The sequence below is a fragment of the Dasypus novemcinctus genome, chromosome 13, assembly GCF_030445035.2.
Source record: "Dasypus novemcinctus isolate mDasNov1 chromosome 13, mDasNov1.1.hap2, whole genome shotgun sequence".
In the NCBI taxonomy this organism is placed as follows: domain Eukaryota; kingdom Metazoa; phylum Chordata; class Mammalia; order Cingulata; family Dasypodidae; genus Dasypus; species Dasypus novemcinctus.
The window spans coordinates 52,074,343-52,091,268 of NC_080685.1; the positions used below are offsets into that span (position 1 = coordinate 52,074,343).

General features: G+C 39.9%; 1 protein-coding gene across 1 annotated transcript in view; it reads right to left on the reverse strand.

Annotated features, from left to right (window-relative positions):
• Window positions 1-16,926, reverse strand: part of SLC9C2 (solute carrier family 9 member C2 (putative)) — a 112,663-nt gene that overhangs the window by 45,232 nt on the left and 50,505 nt on the right. Inside the window, exon 13 of the mRNA XM_058310147.2 lies at window positions 59-156. Coding sequence (XP_058166130.1) covers window positions 59-156 — 98 coding nt within the window. The remainder of the gene's footprint in view (window positions 1-58; window positions 157-16,926) is intronic.

Sequence of the window (16,926 nt, forward strand, 5' to 3'; positions counted from 1 at the left end):
TCTTTATCACATACCCATTCAATTCTAGAAATATCAATTAAAGAAGTATTACACTTACTTTCCTTGGATGTGGCAATAGCTTTTGGTTGCACCAATTAATATCCGGGCTGCCTCTACACTGAGGATGCCATCGTTATATTGTTTTTCAAAGCTACTCTAAACATACAATTTTAAATAAAAATTACAAAGAATCAAACATAAATGTAATATACTCTTCTTGACATTTACATAGTCCTCACTATCATTACTAAACCCAATATGAAAATATGCTATTACCAAAAAATTGCTATAGCAGGAAATAAGTTTTACTAAATTCAAGTATTTGCTGAATACTCTTTTTACGAAGTACTGCCCTGGGTATTATGAGGGATATAAAGGTTCCTAGCCTCCAGAAACTCAAAATCTAAACAACTTCAAGTATATACTCTACTTCAGTAATATAAACAGCATTAGGAACATCATATTTCTACAGCAGAATACATTGTGCAAAAGAACTACCATAAGAAAAAAGTGGACTTTACTCTTATGTTGACCCCCCCAAAAAAGTCAGGAGGAAGTCATACCACTTAGGTGCCAGTGACACTAAACTCAGAGGTTATTAACTTACCTCCAAAAATTACTGCCTAAATGTCCTTCCTCACACTTTGACCAAGTACCCTTGTTTATCTATTGTTTATAAATGCTGTCTCCAAATTCTGCAACATTTATCAAGTTTTCTAATTTTAGGGATGATAGTCATTACAGAAAAGAGGGAATTCACACAACTTATTTCTCAAGGCAGCAGTCATCTATTCAACTAGTTCCTTTTCTAGAAGATAGGAAAATGATCCATCTATAGGAACTTTGATAAAACAATATGCAAACTCTGAGGCTGTCTTCCAAAGGGTAAGGGGTGATGGACAGGCAATCATTATTCTAAGAACCACGAGACACTGGAGCACTTGATGGATGTCCACATTCTGTAAGTCTCCATAATGGCTCTGAAAAGATTCCCATCATAAGAAACATATGTCTTAGATGTTCAGCTCTGGGGCATAAATTAAATTACTGCACTTGTAGTATTTCCAGCCTGGTTCATCTAGAATTAGCAACATTTACTTTGGCTCAAAGTACATTTACTTTGGCTCCAGCCCAGCCCAGGCAGAAATGACTACATTTAATTTGGCTCAAGAAAATTATGATTTACTAATATCCATGATGGAATGTTTATTCATTCATGCGTTCTTCAAACAAATATTCATTTTGGCTTCTCTTTTCCAAGCCCCATGCTAGGGGACTAGAAGTATAATCCAAGGGTTTAAGGAGCTCATAGTGTAGTGGAGGGAAAGGAGAAGTCAGACATATACAATTATAAAACGTAGGAACTATAAGAAGTAAGCAAGACCAGGACACTAACCAAACTTGATTTGGAGGTAGAGTCTGAGAAAACTTCTTGGAGGAGATGATATATTGGTTAAGTCTTAAGGATGAACATGATTATCCAAATGAAGAAACGTGGGGAAGGAAGGAACAGAGAAGAGAAGGTGGTGAGTAGAAAGTGGCATCTTCAGTGCATGCACAGAGGTGAGAAACTGCTTGGTGAGTGAGGTAAAGGACAAGTTGTGGGGCTGAGAAAGTTGAGAGATTTAGTTAGAGAAATAGGCAGGGTTCAGATTATAAAAGGTCTTAGATATTGTGCTTAGACTTGATCTCATAAGTAAGCCTTTTCCAGAGTGTGGCACACTAGTCCTGTGAGCTACTCAAAATATGGAGGAATCCTGTGTAAGAGGGAAATGTTGCATTCAATATCTACACTTGTAGAGTCCCAATGCACATGTTAAAAACTCCAAGAAGTTCTACAAGAAGAAGTTCCTTGGAAACCTGTTTAAGTTTGTTTAAACCAGAATTTACCAAACTAATTTGAGCATGGAAACTTTTTTCCCATGTAGTCCCTATTAAGATCCTGGGGAGCAACCATTCTTTGGAACTTACTTTGGAAAATGCTGTAGGCACCCAAGGAGTCATTGTAGGGTTTTAAGCAGGAAGGCAGCGAGCTCTTATCTGACTTTCAGATAAGTCACTCTAATTTGATGGTGGAAAAATCAAAGTCAGGGAGACAGGTTGAAGGTTATTATCCAGGCAAAAGATGATGATGTGGGGAAGTGGCTGTGGCTCAATCAGTTGGGGTCCCATCTACCATATGGGAGGCCCTAGGTTCACACCCAGGGCCTCCTTGTGAAGGCAGGCTCACCCACATGCCACGGAGAGCCACCGCCCGCAAGCGCCATGGAGAGCTGACTCAGCAAGATGATGCAACAAAGAAGGGAGACCAGTGAAAACACAGAAGAGCGCATAGCAAATGGACACAGAGAGCAGACAGCAAGCAAGCTGTGAGCAGGGGAGGGGAAATAAAAATAAATAAATACAGACACAGACCGCACAGTGAATGGACACAGAGAGCTAACAGCATACAAAAAGCCACAAGGGGGGGAGGATAAAAAATGATGATGGCCTAAATTAAGAGATAGAAGGATGTAAAGGGATATATTTGACAAATATTTAGAAGGTAAGATTGATAGAGCATGAACAGGAAGGGAGAAAGAAGACTGACCTGAGCAACTAGATGGATAATGGCCCCATTCACTGAAACCAGAAATACAAAAACAGGTTTGGGATGAGTTCAGTGTAGATTTGGAGTACCGGTGAAATGTCTAGCCCCACTGAACTCATGGTAAGGGGTTTGGAAAGAATATAGATGTGAAAAGCATCCACCCATAGTGTTGAACCATGTGTGTAGCTGAGAACAAAGAAGGGAAACTATAAAGAAAAGAGGACAGAGTTAACTGTCCTTCAGAACACCAGCAAGAAAGGGGTAAAAAGAAAAAGAGGAGCTCACAGAGGAGACGAAGGAATAAGATCACAGAAGCATGAGGAACACCAAAAGAGAGAAGGATAACATGAAATGGGTCACACTCTGGAATTGCTGAGTAAAAAAAGTAAATGTAGAAGGACATTAAAATAATGGCTGCTAATGTATCATGCCTCCCTGTGTCCGTGTTCCTCTGCAATTAATGCTGCTGCTCCTCCTATCAAGTGGTGGAATCTATTCTCCACTCATTGAATCTGACATGGTTTTGTGGGTTGCTTTAAGTAAAATAGGATGTGGTCAAAGTGATGTTGCCAAGTCCCAGAGTCCAGATTTGAAGAAGACTTGCAGCTTCCACTCTCACCCTGCTGGAACCCAGAGACCACAATGCTGTGAAGAAGAGCTCAGTCCAGCCTTCTGAAAGAGGCCATATGGAGGAGAACCAAAGCACATTGGAAGACAGCCCAGTATCATCAACTGCCAAACGTGTGCGTGACGCTGTCCTGGACCAGTCAAGTTGTGAGATGACCATAGTCCAAGAGCAATCCCAGACAAGACCAGCAACAATATCATCCCAATTGCCAACCCACAAAATTGTGCAAAATAATAGATTACTGCTGTTTTAAGCAACTAAGTTTTAGGATTTTTTTTTCATAAAACAAAAGCTAACTGAAAAAAGTCCATACCAATTGTGGAGAGAGACTCCATAACAAAAAGCTAAAATGTGTGGCATTGGCTTGGGACTGTGTGTTAGGCAGAGACTAGAAGTGCAGAGAGGATACTGTTAGTGGAAGCTGGAAAGGCAGTAAGGAGACTCTACAAGAGGCTGAAGGAAGGCAGCCCATGCTATATAAGAGCAGCACAACTGGCAAGACTGTCACCTGAGGTAACTCAGAAGATAGAAAATATACATGATGAACTTGTAGCTGTGGCTATGGAGATTCTAAGTAGAATATTAAAAGTGTCAATTGTCTTTACTTTTACCAGCATATGATAAGGTAAGAGAAGAGAGATAAACCAAAGAGAAATAAATTCATTCTGCAAGCAGAACTTAGGGAAAATGTGAAAAGGCCATGATTTTCCAGGCTAGAAAAGAAACCATTTTTTCATCTGTGGCAAAAGATCCAGGAGTAAAGATCAAATTTACAGCGCTAAGAGTAAAATATGGTCTCAGGTTCAGGACCATATCAAGTGGTCTTGAAAAGACCCTTTTTTAAGATCACTGAAATACTGAAGGTGGTACTTAACATATCCTTTCAACCAAACTAAAGCCCTTCTAAGACTCAGAGGGACATTGTCCAACAGGAGGCTGACATGCGACCTGCCTGAAAAGGAATTGTGGAGTGGAATAGATTATAACCAGATTTGTTGAAAACCCACATTTTTAAGGAAATTGTATCAGATTGGACTAAAAGGGACAAAGACACTTCTAAATTGAAGAAAACCCTTACAATTTTCTACTGGCAGGAAGCAGGCTGAAAAGACCACTCAGCAACAAACCTGCATTATTTCCTATGGAAATGGAAAGAATGGGAAGAGCTAGTAGTACATATGCCTGACTGGATTTCAGAATTGTCATGGAACAAAGATTTCTCAGTGCTTTCCATCTCCTCCTTTTTAAACTGAACCATCTGTTGTAGTTATCCTGTCCCTTGATCTTCACTGAATGTTAGGTGTGGGGGAGGGAAGATAACTTTCTGTCATGGAACAAGGATTTCTCAGTGCTTCCCATCGCCTCCTTTTTATTTATTTATTTATTTTTTTTTAAGATTTATTTTTTTATTTCTCTCCCCCCCACCCCAGTTGTCTGCTCTCTGTGTCCATTCACTGCATGTTCTTCTGTGACCGCTTCTATTCTTATCAGCGGCACTGGGAATCTGTGTTTCTTTTTGTTGTGTCATCTTGTTGACACACAGCTCTCTGTGTGTGCGATGCCATTCTTGGGCAGGCTGCACTTTCTTTCACGCTGGGCGGCTCTCCTTACGGGGCACACTCCTTGTGCGTGGGGCTCCCCTACGCAGGGGACACCCCTGTGTGGCAGGGCACCCCTTGTGCGCATCAGCACTGTGCATGGGCCAGCTCCACACAGGTCAAGGAGGCCCGGGGTTTGAACCTCGGACCTCCCATATGGTAGGCAGATGCCCTATCCATTGGGCCAAGTCCACTTCCCCTCCTCCTTTTTAAACAGAACCATCTATTGTAATTATTCTGTCCCTTCATCATCACTGAATGTTAGGTGTGGGGGAGGGAAGATAACTTGTGTTTTTGGTTCACAAAAAGTTTAGTTCATAGGAGTCATAACTAAGAAGAAGCAAAGAAGGTGCCTCAGCATACCTAGACAAAATGCAAATCATGAGACACTGGACTTTGAGACTGAAGAAATAAGAGTATGGGGGTCTAGGGAAAGGGTGGGTATATTTTTCATGTAAAAAGAATATAAATAACTTGACCAGTGGGCAAACTGTGGTACAGTAAGTATGGCTACAAATTCTTTGTATCTCCTACCAATGAGAGGTGGAGTTGGCATGACCTGATTCACTCATTTGGTAATTGGGGTACTGGCACTTGGCTGTGTGCCCAGTTTCCCACTATGTGGACTCTCATTCTTCAGAGGCTTGTTCAGAGACAATCTCAGAGCTACATTTAAGGTGGAAGAAGGTGGAAGCTCTAAATCATCTCAAGGTCTGGGTTCAGAACACTCCCAAAGTCATTCCATCATATTTTATTGGTCAAAACAAGTCATAAGAATAGTCTAAATTCAAGGCGTAGAGATAAAAATACCACCTCTTAATAGGAGAGTTTGCAAAGAATGTGTGGCCATATTTAATTGACTACTGTGAGTAATAGCCTTACAACTCGGAGAATATCTTAATTGTAAAATTGCTTAATAAAATGAAAGCTTAGTATTAACATTTCTGTATTATGAAGAAATATGCCCTTTGACCAAAAAAATGAAAAGAAATTTATAGAATAAGAGACTTAAAAGGCACATCTATTGCAATGTGGAAGCCTTATTTGAATCTGATTAAAAATATAAACTGGGGAAACGGACTTTGGCCCAGTGGTTAGGGCGTCCGTCTACCATATGGGAGGTCCGCGGTTCAAGCCCCGGGCCTCCTTGACCCGTGTGGAGCTGCCCATGCGCAGAGCTGATGCGCGCAAGGAGTGCCGTGCCACGCAAGGGTGTCCCCCGCGTGGGGGAGCCCCACGCGCAAGGAGTGCGCCTGTGAAGAAAGCCGCCCAGCGTGAAAAGAAAGAGCAGCCTGCCCAGGAATGGCGCCGCCCACGCTTCCTGTGCCGCTGACGACAACAGAAGCGGACAAAGAAACAAGACGCAGCAAATAGACACCAAGAACAGACAACCAGGGGAGGGGGGGAAATTAAATAAATAAATAAATCTTAAAAAAAAAAAATACTAGAAAAAGATATGTCTTAAAAAAAATATATATATATAAACTGAAAATGAGCAATTATCATATTTATGAGACAACTGGAAATTTTATCACTGACTCAGTATTAATTTAAGGGCAATATTAGTATTTTGTTATTTTTTTTTAAAGACTATAATTTAGGGATACCTATTAAAATATTTGAAATGATACAGCATCTGGGATTTGTTTTGAAATAATATGGATTGTGGGAGGATGGCAGAGTAGGAAGCTCCAGGAATCATTCTATCCACCTGAACAACTATTAAACAGGCAGAAACTGTCTGAAGCAACTATTTCCAAACTCTGGTGTCCAATAAAACACTGTACAGCATCCAAGGAAGAGCAGGAGAAATAGCCAGGTAAATTAAGGCAAATACCAGTAAGTTGCTTTAGTCAAGTAGTAGTTATGAGTACCTATTCCCTTCTCTCATGGCAGGAGGCAGTGAGGTCCAGCCCATAGCATAGCTTGCTGGTGCCAGAACAGGACATAAAAGTCCACTTTCCCAGCATCAGGTGTGGGCACAGGCTAATTGCTGATCACAGCTTTTCTTAGAGACTTCAGATCACTGAAGACCCAGTCCAGGGCAGCCATTCTTCCAACCCACCCTGGACAACGACTGTGCTGTGGAGCTTTGGAGAACAGACAAAAGGCTGCATTTGCCAGGCAGGTCAAGAAAGCACAGTTTCAAGGAGTGGTAGAAGATCCTGACATCCTTCTTGCCTCTCGCTCATTCCCTCTTCAGGGAGCTTGGAGGCAGCCTGTGCTCCATTTATGGGTCTCTGAACTTATTCTAGCTCAGAAAGAGTGACTTGGGAAACTCCTCTCCTGTGTGCTCCATTCCCTCCCAGAATTCTTCCTTCAGGGAAAAGCAACTTGAGACAAGGAAAGCAGTGTAAGAAACAGTTGAGGTGAATGGCATGGGACAAAGGCCTCCATGCTTTAAATCCTGAGTGGAGCACCTGGGACAAGGAGAAAGTTTTCTCTAGGGGAAGTAGAGGGGGCGGGTATTCAAAAGCCTGTTAATAGGGGCACTCCTAAGCAAGTATCAAGCACAAGCCCTGGACAAGACACAGGCCCAGGTAAAACAGGGAGGACCCCGCACTTTGCATTCACTTGGGTGGACCTTCATGATAGATGGCCTGACATACAAGAAAATCTATGTCATATCACCAGGTGATTATAAATTCAAGAAACTGATAGCTCAGGGAAATAAATCCAAGAGTTAACTTTTTAAAATATTAAAATAATGGACAACCAGCAAGATGGCAGCAGAGTAAGGAGCTCCTAGAGTCAGCTCCTGCTACAGGGTAGTTAGTAAACACCCAGAGCTATCTGGAGCTAGCTGAAGCACCTGTTTAGGGACTCCAGGAGGCCAGAAGAGCATCCTGCAACATACTTGAAGGAATGGAAGGAAGAGGCTGCCCATTCTGCAGAGAAGACTTGTAAGTAGAGTGCTCTATGCCACAGAGTCCAGTGCCCATCCTCCACCAGAGTCACAAGATACCTCGGGAGCTATTCTGCAGTTGGAATTGAAAGCTCCACTTCCCAAAAACGGGAAAGGAAGAGACATTTGGGCACCAACTTCAGCTACTGATGAGTAATTCAGTGGGCTAAAGTATAATCCTGAGAACAGCTAAAGTTTGAGCCTGTCCAAGTCAGAAAGAGGCTGGAAGATGCCATCTTAACTCCACACCTGGCATGAGAGGAAGTGGGGTTAACTGAAAATCACAGTGCTAGTGGGGACCAGCTTCTTTCCATCCAGGTCAGATTGCAGGTCTAGCCTGGCCCAGTGCCACCTCCAGGAGGGAGGAAGCTGTAGAGATCCGCCCCGGCCTCTCCAGGAAATTACCAGCTTAGCTGTGGACGCCTGTGATTATCCTACTCTGGTGGCACATACCGCCCCACGAGCTATTCTGTGGCTAGAATTGGAAACTCCATTTCCCAAAAACACGGGAGGGGGAGATGGTTGGCTGCCGATTTCAGCTACTGATTGGTAGACTCAGCTGGCTAAGATAAAACCCTGTGAACAGCTGCGGTGTGAATCTGCCCAAGTTGGAAAGAGGACAGTGGTCGCCATTTTGACTCCACTCCCAGTCTGAGGGGAAGCCAGGCTGACCAAAAAGCACAGTGATGATAGGAACCAGTTTCTTTCACCCAGATCAGCCTGCAGCCCTAGACTGGGCTTCAACCCCACCTCTGGCAGGGAAGAGGCTGGAGGGCCCTGCATCAGCCTGTCCAGGTAACTGCAGGTAACTTTGGCCGGCACATATTGAAAATCAGAAGTTTACCAGGACAACTGTGGTCATCTTGGACCTGCACTGCATAGATCTCTGCCCACACCTGCAACTCCATCCCTGCCCCAGGCAGGGAAGAAAGGGGTGTGAAGCTTCTTCAGTGTTTCTGGGCAACTATAGCCTAGGCTATGACTGATATAGTTCAATAAATTAATTTTAAATTTTTTCTTAAATATTAAAATATTAATATGTATAGCGTGCAAAAAAAGATTATAAGACAAACAAAGAAGAAATGATGGCCCATCCAAAGGAAGAGGATAAAATTCCAGAAATACCAATGAAAAAGACCAAACTATGCACATACCAGACAAACACATTTTTAAAAATGACATTAAAAATGTTCAAGGAGCCAAGGATTGTGGGAAGACAGTAGAGTAGGGAATTCCAGGATAGTCTTTCCAACAAAGTAACTATTAAACAGGCAGGAACTGTCTAAAACAACGATTTTGAAACTCTGAAGGCCAGAAGAACACTGTATAGCATCCAGGGGAGAACAGGAGGAGGCGGCTGATAAATTACAGTGAAAAACAGTAAATTTCTCTCTCAACTTAGCAACTACCAGCGCCCATCCCACATACTCATGGCAGGCTCTTTTGGGGTCCAGCCACTGGCTAGTTCACTGTTGACTGGGACATAAAAATCCTATTCCCCTGAGAACAGAAGTGGGCATGACTGATTACTGATCATGGCTTTTAATTAGTGAATTCGGATCACTAGAGGCCTGGCTCTGAGGACAGCTATTGTTTCAACTGTCCAGGACAAAGGCAGTGGCAGCCATTGTTTAAATCGTCTCCAGACAGGAGCAGCAGCAGTGGAGAGTTACAGATGCTGTGCTACCACAGGGCTGCGGGTAACAATTAGCTGAAAGTGCTGCATTTGCTGAGCAGGCCAGGAAAGCTCAGCTTTGAGAAGTCATCAGAGAAGCACTTGGCAGCCTTCCTAATATTCTCCCCAGGGCACTTCAGAGCCAGTCTGCATCCCTTTAAGTGGGTCCCTGGCCCAGTTTGAGCTGGGCAAGTCTAACTGGAAAGTCTTCTCCAGCACGCCACTCCTCTCAGAATTTATCATCCAGAGAAAAGCAGTGTGAGACAAAGAAAGGAATCTAAAAAACTATAGAGGCAGACAGTCTGAAGGAAAGGCCTGCAGGTTTCAAACATCCAGGAGAGGGAGTTCTGTCTACTTGGAAAGAAAGGAGACAAGAAAACTCCTGCAAACAGGGGAACTCCAAAACAACTAAAAAGCAAAAGCCCTAGATAAGACAGGACCAGAAAAACAGGAAAACTCCAGCATACTGCATTTGCCTCAGACTCCAAAAAACTGTCTTATAGCCAGCTGGTTACAATATCAAGAAATAGATGTCTCAGGGAATAAATCCCAGAGTTAACATTTTAAAATATTAAACTGTACAGAGCGCAGAAGAGTACAAGACAAACAAAGAAACAGGAAATGATGGGCCATCAAAGGAAGGGGATAAAAATCCAGAAAACACCAATAAACAAGAAGAGAATGTGGATATACTGAACAAAGCCTTTTAAAACATGATCTTAAAAATGCTCAAGGGGAAGCGGACATGACTCAACTGATAGTGCATCCACCTACCATATAGGAGGTCCAGGGTTCAAGCTCAGGGCCTCCTGACCCATGTAGAGCTGGCCCACACACAGTGCTGATGTACGCAAAGAGTGCTGTGCCATGCAGAGTATCCCCTGTGTAGGGGAGCCCCACGCAATAGGAGCACACACCATATGGAGCGCCGTCCTGCGCGAGAGAAGTGCAACCTACCCAGGAGCTGCACCACGCACATGGAGAGTTGACACAGCATGATGATGCAACAATAAAGAGATACAGATTCCTGGTGCCACTGACAAGAATCCAAGTGGACACAGAAGAACACACAGCGAATGGACACAGAGAGCAGACAACTGGGGGGGAGGGGAAGGGGAGAGTCATAAATAAAAAATAAATCTTTTTTAAAAAAATGCCCAAGGAGATAAAGGAAAATAGAGAGAAGAAGCTAAAGGATATCCTGAAAACAATGAATGAGCAATACAGGAGTCATAGTAAAAAGATATAAATTTTTAAAAGAAACCAAACAGAACTAGTGGAGTTGAAAACCACAATAACTGAAATTTAAAATGTCCAGGAGGGTTTCAAGAGCAGATTGCAGCTGACAGGAAAAAGAATCAGTAAACTTGAATATATGACACTTGAAATGAGTCAGGCATAGAAGCAGAAAGAAAAAAGAATTACTAAAAGCAAAAACACTTAAGATATTTCTGGGATACTGTATTAGTCAGGGTTCTCTAGGGAAACAACCAACAGGAGATATCTGTAAGTAGTATGAGATTTTCATAAAATTGTCTTATGCTACTGTGGGAATGTACAAATTCTACAGGGTAGGTTACACACCAGGGGCTCCAATGGAGGTCCTTAAGATGTTGGCTGTAGAAAGAAGAGATGAGAATTCTCTCCATATACTGAAATCATTTCCCCTTTTAAGACCTTCAACTGATTGGGTCAGATATCACTCATTGCTGACAGCAATCTCCTCAGTTGATAGGAGATGTAACTAGCCATATACACAATCAACTCACTGATGATTAAAGTTCATGAAACATCCTTATATTACAAGTAGCTTAATGCTTGCTTGACCAAAAAACTGGGTGCCATTATTAAGCCGAGTTGACACTTTAGCTTAACCATCACATATACCATCAAGTACATCAATAAATGAATTACGGGAGTCCCCAGAAGCAGAAGAGGGAAAGGGACAGAAAGAAATTTCAAAGAAAAAATGTCAGAGAACTTCCCAAACTTGGCAAAAGATATGAATATGCACATTCAAGAATTCCAAAGAACACCAAGCAGGATAAACATGAAGAAAAATATATGCTGTCATATACTCACCACACTATTGAATACAAAGGACAAGAAGAGAGTTCTGAAAGCTGCAAGAGAAAAGCAATGTGTTACATACAAGAGAGCGCCAATTAGAGTGCCGATTTCTTATCAGAAACCAGGAAGACAAGAAGGCAATGGGTTAAAATACTTAAAGTGAGGGGAAAAAAATAGCCTGTCAGTTAAGACTTTTAAATCAGGTGAGTCTTTCAAAAATGAGAGATTAAGCCCTCCTCAGATAAACAAAAGCTAAGGAAGTTTATCACCTCTAGACCTGCCCTTCAAGAAACACTAAGAGAGTTCTTCACAATGAAAGGAAAGGACACTAGATAGTGGTTGAAAGCGGCATAAAGAAATAAAGACCTTCAGTGAAGTAACCATTTGGGTAATTGTAAATATCAGCATTATTGTAATGGATTGTTTGGTATATGTTCAACTTCTTAATTCCTACAGATGCTAAAATGCCATTGCATAAAAAGTAATGATAAATCTATGGTTTGGACATACAATGTACAAAAATATAAGTGGTAACAAGTACAGAAAAAAAGGTGGGGGACAGAGTGATATAGGAAAAGTATGTGTGCCTGCTATTGAAGATAAATCGGTATCAAAACAAATACAATTCTTATATATTTAGGATGTGAAATTTTAACCCCATAAAAACCACAAAGAAAATACATGAAAAATATCACCAGATATTTTATATAAATATAAAAATAGGCACTAATGGGAGTAAGGAAACAAAAAGGTATAAGACTTACAAAAGTCAAAAGCAAAATGGCAGGAGAAAGTCCTGTATTATCAGTAGTGACTTTAAATATAAATGGATTAAAATCTCCAGTCAAAAGACACAACTTGGAAGAAAAAAAAAGCATGACCCAAATACATGCTATTTGCAAGAGTCTCACCCTTAATTCAAAGATCCAAGAAGGCTGTGGGTAAAAGGATGGAAAAAATATATGCCATGCAAGTAGTAAATAAAAGAGAGCTGGAGTAGATATGCTAATATTGGATAAAATAGACTTTAAGTAAAAATCAGTTACTTGGAACAAAGATGGTCATTATATGCTAATGAAGGGAACAATTCAACAGGAATATATAACAATTATGAATATAAGTGCACCTAATAGCAGAGCCCCAAAATGTATGATGCAAATACTGACAGGTTTGAAGGTTTTTCACTAATAGTAGGAGACTTTAATACACTACTTCAATAATGGATAGAACATCTAGTCAGAAGATTAATATGGAAGTACTTGAATGACATTCTAAATCAACTAGACCTAACTGACATATATATAACACTTCACCCAACAAAAACAGAATATAATTTCTTCTTAAGTGCACATGGATCATTCTCCAGGATACACCATATGTTGGGTCACAAAACAATTGTCAGTACATTAAAAAATATTGGAATTTTATAATGTATATTCTCCAACCACAATGGAATGAAGTGAGAAGTCAGTAAGAGGGAAAAAGGGAAAATGCACCAATATGTGGAAACAGTATACTCTTAAACAGCCAATGGGTTAAAGAGGAAGTCAGAAGTGAAATCAGGAAATATCTTGAGATGAATGAAAATGAAAAGACAACATACCAAAACTTATGGGATGCAGTGAAGTGAGTGCTGAGAGGGAAATTCATAGTTTGAATGCTTACATTAATAAAAGAAGGTCTTCATATTAAAGACCTAAGCTCAAAACTGGAAGAACCAGAAATGGATGAGCAAACTAAACCCAAAGCCAGAAGAAGGAAGGAAATAACAAAGATTAGAGTACAGATTAATGAAATAGAAAATGAACAAACAAAAAAATAGAATAAACAAAAGCAAAAGTTGGATTTTGAAAACTTCTATAAAACTGACAAAACTTAAGCCAGACAGACAAAGAATAAAAAAGAGAGGATACAAATAATGACATTCAGAAATGAAATGGAGGGCATCACTACCAATCCCACTGAAAATAAAAAGGACTGTTAGAGAATATTCTGAACAACTGTATATCAATAAATTAGATAATCTAAATTGAGTGGACAAATTTCTAGACACACAAACTACCTACATTGACTCAAGAAGAAATAGGAGATTTTAACAGACCAATAATTAATAAAGAGATTGAATCAGTAATCAAAAACCTCACAACAAAGAAAAGCCCAGAGCCACAAATTAATTCTACCAAATATTCCAAGAAGACTTAACTCCAATCCTGCTCAAACTCTTCCAAAATATTCAAGAAGAGGGAACACTCCTTAATTCATTCTATGAAGGTAACATCACCCTCATAACAAAGCCAGATAAAGATACTACAAGAAAAGAAAAATATAGACCAATATCTTTTATGAATGTAGATGCAAAAGTCCTCACCAAGATACTAGCAAACTGAATCCAAGAATTATATTCCATGATCAAGTGGGACTTATTCCTGGTATACAAGGTTGGTTCAACGTAAGAAAATCAATTAATGTGATGCATCACATTAACACAATGAAGGGGAAAAAAACCCAAATCATAAACATCTCAATTGACACAGAAAAGGAATTTGACAAAATCCAGCACCTCTTCTTGATAAAAATACTCACAACACTAGGAATAGAAGGAAAGTTTTTCAATGTGATAAAATGCCATATATGAAAATCCCACAGTTAACACTCTACTTGATGGTGAAAGATTGAAAGCTTTTTCTCTTAGATGAGAAATAAGACAAGGATACCCACTCTAACCACTGTTATTCAAAATTGTACTGGAAGTTATTGCCTGAGCACTTAGGCAAGAAAAAGAAATAAAAGGCATCCAAATTGGAAAGGAAGAAGTAATACTCTACCTATTTGCAAATGACATGATCCTATATGCAGAATATCCTGAAAAACCCATATCAAAGCACCTAAAGCTAATAAGTGAATACAGCAAGGTAGTATGGTACAAGATCAACACCCAAATATCAGTAGTGTTTCTATACTCTAGCAATGAACAATCAGAAGAAGAAACAAAGAAAAAAAATCCACTTACAATAACAACTAAAAGAATCAAATATCTAGGAATAAAGATATAGTGCAAAGACTTAAATATTGAAAATAAACAAATAAACTCATATTAATATAAAATATGATGGGGTTGTAAGGATGACTGCACCAATAGACAAATTTGGAAAGAAATTTATTTGGACTAAACAAAGGGCATTAAAGATGTTTCTGAATGCTATGCTAAAAAATGGTTCTTTCAACAAAGGAATGGCATAATTAGACCTACATTAAGGAAAACATAGTTTAAATGCATACAAAAGTTAGATAGATATGGAAGCAGACTTGGCCCAGTGGTTAGGGCATTTGTCTACCACATGGGAGGTCCACAGTTCAAACCCTGGGCCTCCTTGACCCATGTGGAGCTGGCACATGTGCAGTGCTGATGCGTGCAAGGAGTGCCGTGCCATTCAGGGGTATCTCCCATGTAGGGGAGCCCCACGCACAAGGAGTGCGCCCTGTAAGGAGAGCCTCCCAGCGTGAAAGAAAGTGCAGCCTGCCCAAGAATGGTGCTGCACACAAGGATAGCTGATACAACAAGATGACACAACAAAAAGAAAAACAGATTCCCTTGCCACTGACAACAACAGAAGTGGACAAAGAAGAAAACTCAGCAAATAGACACAGAGAACAGACAACTGGGGCGGGGGGGCAGGGAGAGAGGGGAGAGAAATAAATAAATAAATCTTAAAAATAAAAAGAAAAAACATAAAGGAAAGCATTACAACAAAGTAGAAAGAGCATACAATATAGTCATAAGCATTCAGGTTTGAATTCTAGCAGTTCCCCTCCCCCAACATATTGAATATTTCCTTTTCCTGCCATTAATCTACCCATCTGATCAGTTAACTATAATATAAAAGAAAATCCATTTCAAACTCAAAGATTTTATTGATATTAACTGACTATTTTACTCGCCATTTTTTTTTTTTGGTACCGGGGATTGAACCCAGGACCTTGTACCTGGGAAGTAGGCACTCAACCACTGAGCGACATCCACTCACAATATTATCAGGGCTGAGGCTCAGTTCCTCTCCTACTCTCTTACCTTTATTTTCTTCCACATTATTTATTCACTCCTGAAAGAAAAATTACTACCTTTATCTCCCAGGGCTTTATTCTTCCTTCTTTGTCCTTTGAGGAAGAGAGAAGTTTTCTTCTCCCCAAGCCATGTAAATAAAAATCTCTAAATCTAAGTTGTGTTAAACTAATGTGGAGCACATGCATTGCCCTGAAACAATAACATTGGCCAGGGAACTGTCACACACCAGTTGGCTCTTAGCAATCATCTATGAAGCAGGGAAATTTATTTCCACTCAAAATATGCATCTACTACACAATGAGGATGGTTTGGGAATGGATACTAAATTGAAGGTAATCATCAGTGCCATCTACATTGTCCTTTAAAGACCATAATCTTTCCCAAGAAGCCTTTCCCAAACACCATAATTGGAATATTTCACATAGTACATAAAATATTTATTTTAAGCATTACTTTTCCAGTTTCAATAGCTCTTTGCTTTACATCCTTGTTAAAACTCCTTAGAGCATTTTGCATTACAGATACTTTTGTCCATGTCTGTCATTTATTTTATTTAGGTGCTTTTAAGGCATCTGTGATAATTTACCTTTATGCACTCCAAAGTGCTTAGTCAAATACTTTATGCAAAACAAATGTTGCAGGGAGAGATGCAGAATATTATATATCCCATCATAGCCCACTGAATGGACTGAGAGAGAGTGTAAACTACAATGTGAACTATAATCCATGTTGTGTAGCAGAGTGCTCCAAAATGTATTCATCAAATGCAATGAATGTGCCACACTGATAAAAGAGGTTGTTGATGTGGGAGGACAGGGTGTGGGGTGGGTAGTCAGGGTATTTGGGAACCTCTTATGTCTTTTAATGTAATATTTTGTGTGGTCTATGTATCTTTAAAAAATATAATAAATAAATATACATGATAAAAAAAATCGAGGAATAAATCTAACCAAGGGTATAAAGGATTTGTACACAGAAACCTATAAATCATTGCTAAAAGAAATCAAAGAAGACCTAAATAAATGGAAGGACATTCCATGTTCATGGATTCAAAGACTAAATATTGTTAAGATTCCAATTCTACCAAAACTGACTTACATATTCAGCTGTAATTCTAATAAAAAATTCCAACAACCTTCTTTTCAGAAATGGAAAAGCTTATCATCATATTTATATGGAAAGGTAAGGGGCTCTGATTAGCCAAAGCCATCTTGAAAAGGAAGAAAAAATTCGGCAGACTCACACTTTATTATCTTATAACTTATTAAAAAACCACCGTAATCAAAAGAGCATGTGTGTAACAGTGCTCCAAAATGTATTCATCAATTGCAATGAATGTACCACACTAATGAAAGAAGTTGTTGATGTGGGAAAAGTGGGGGGTGGGTGTCATATGG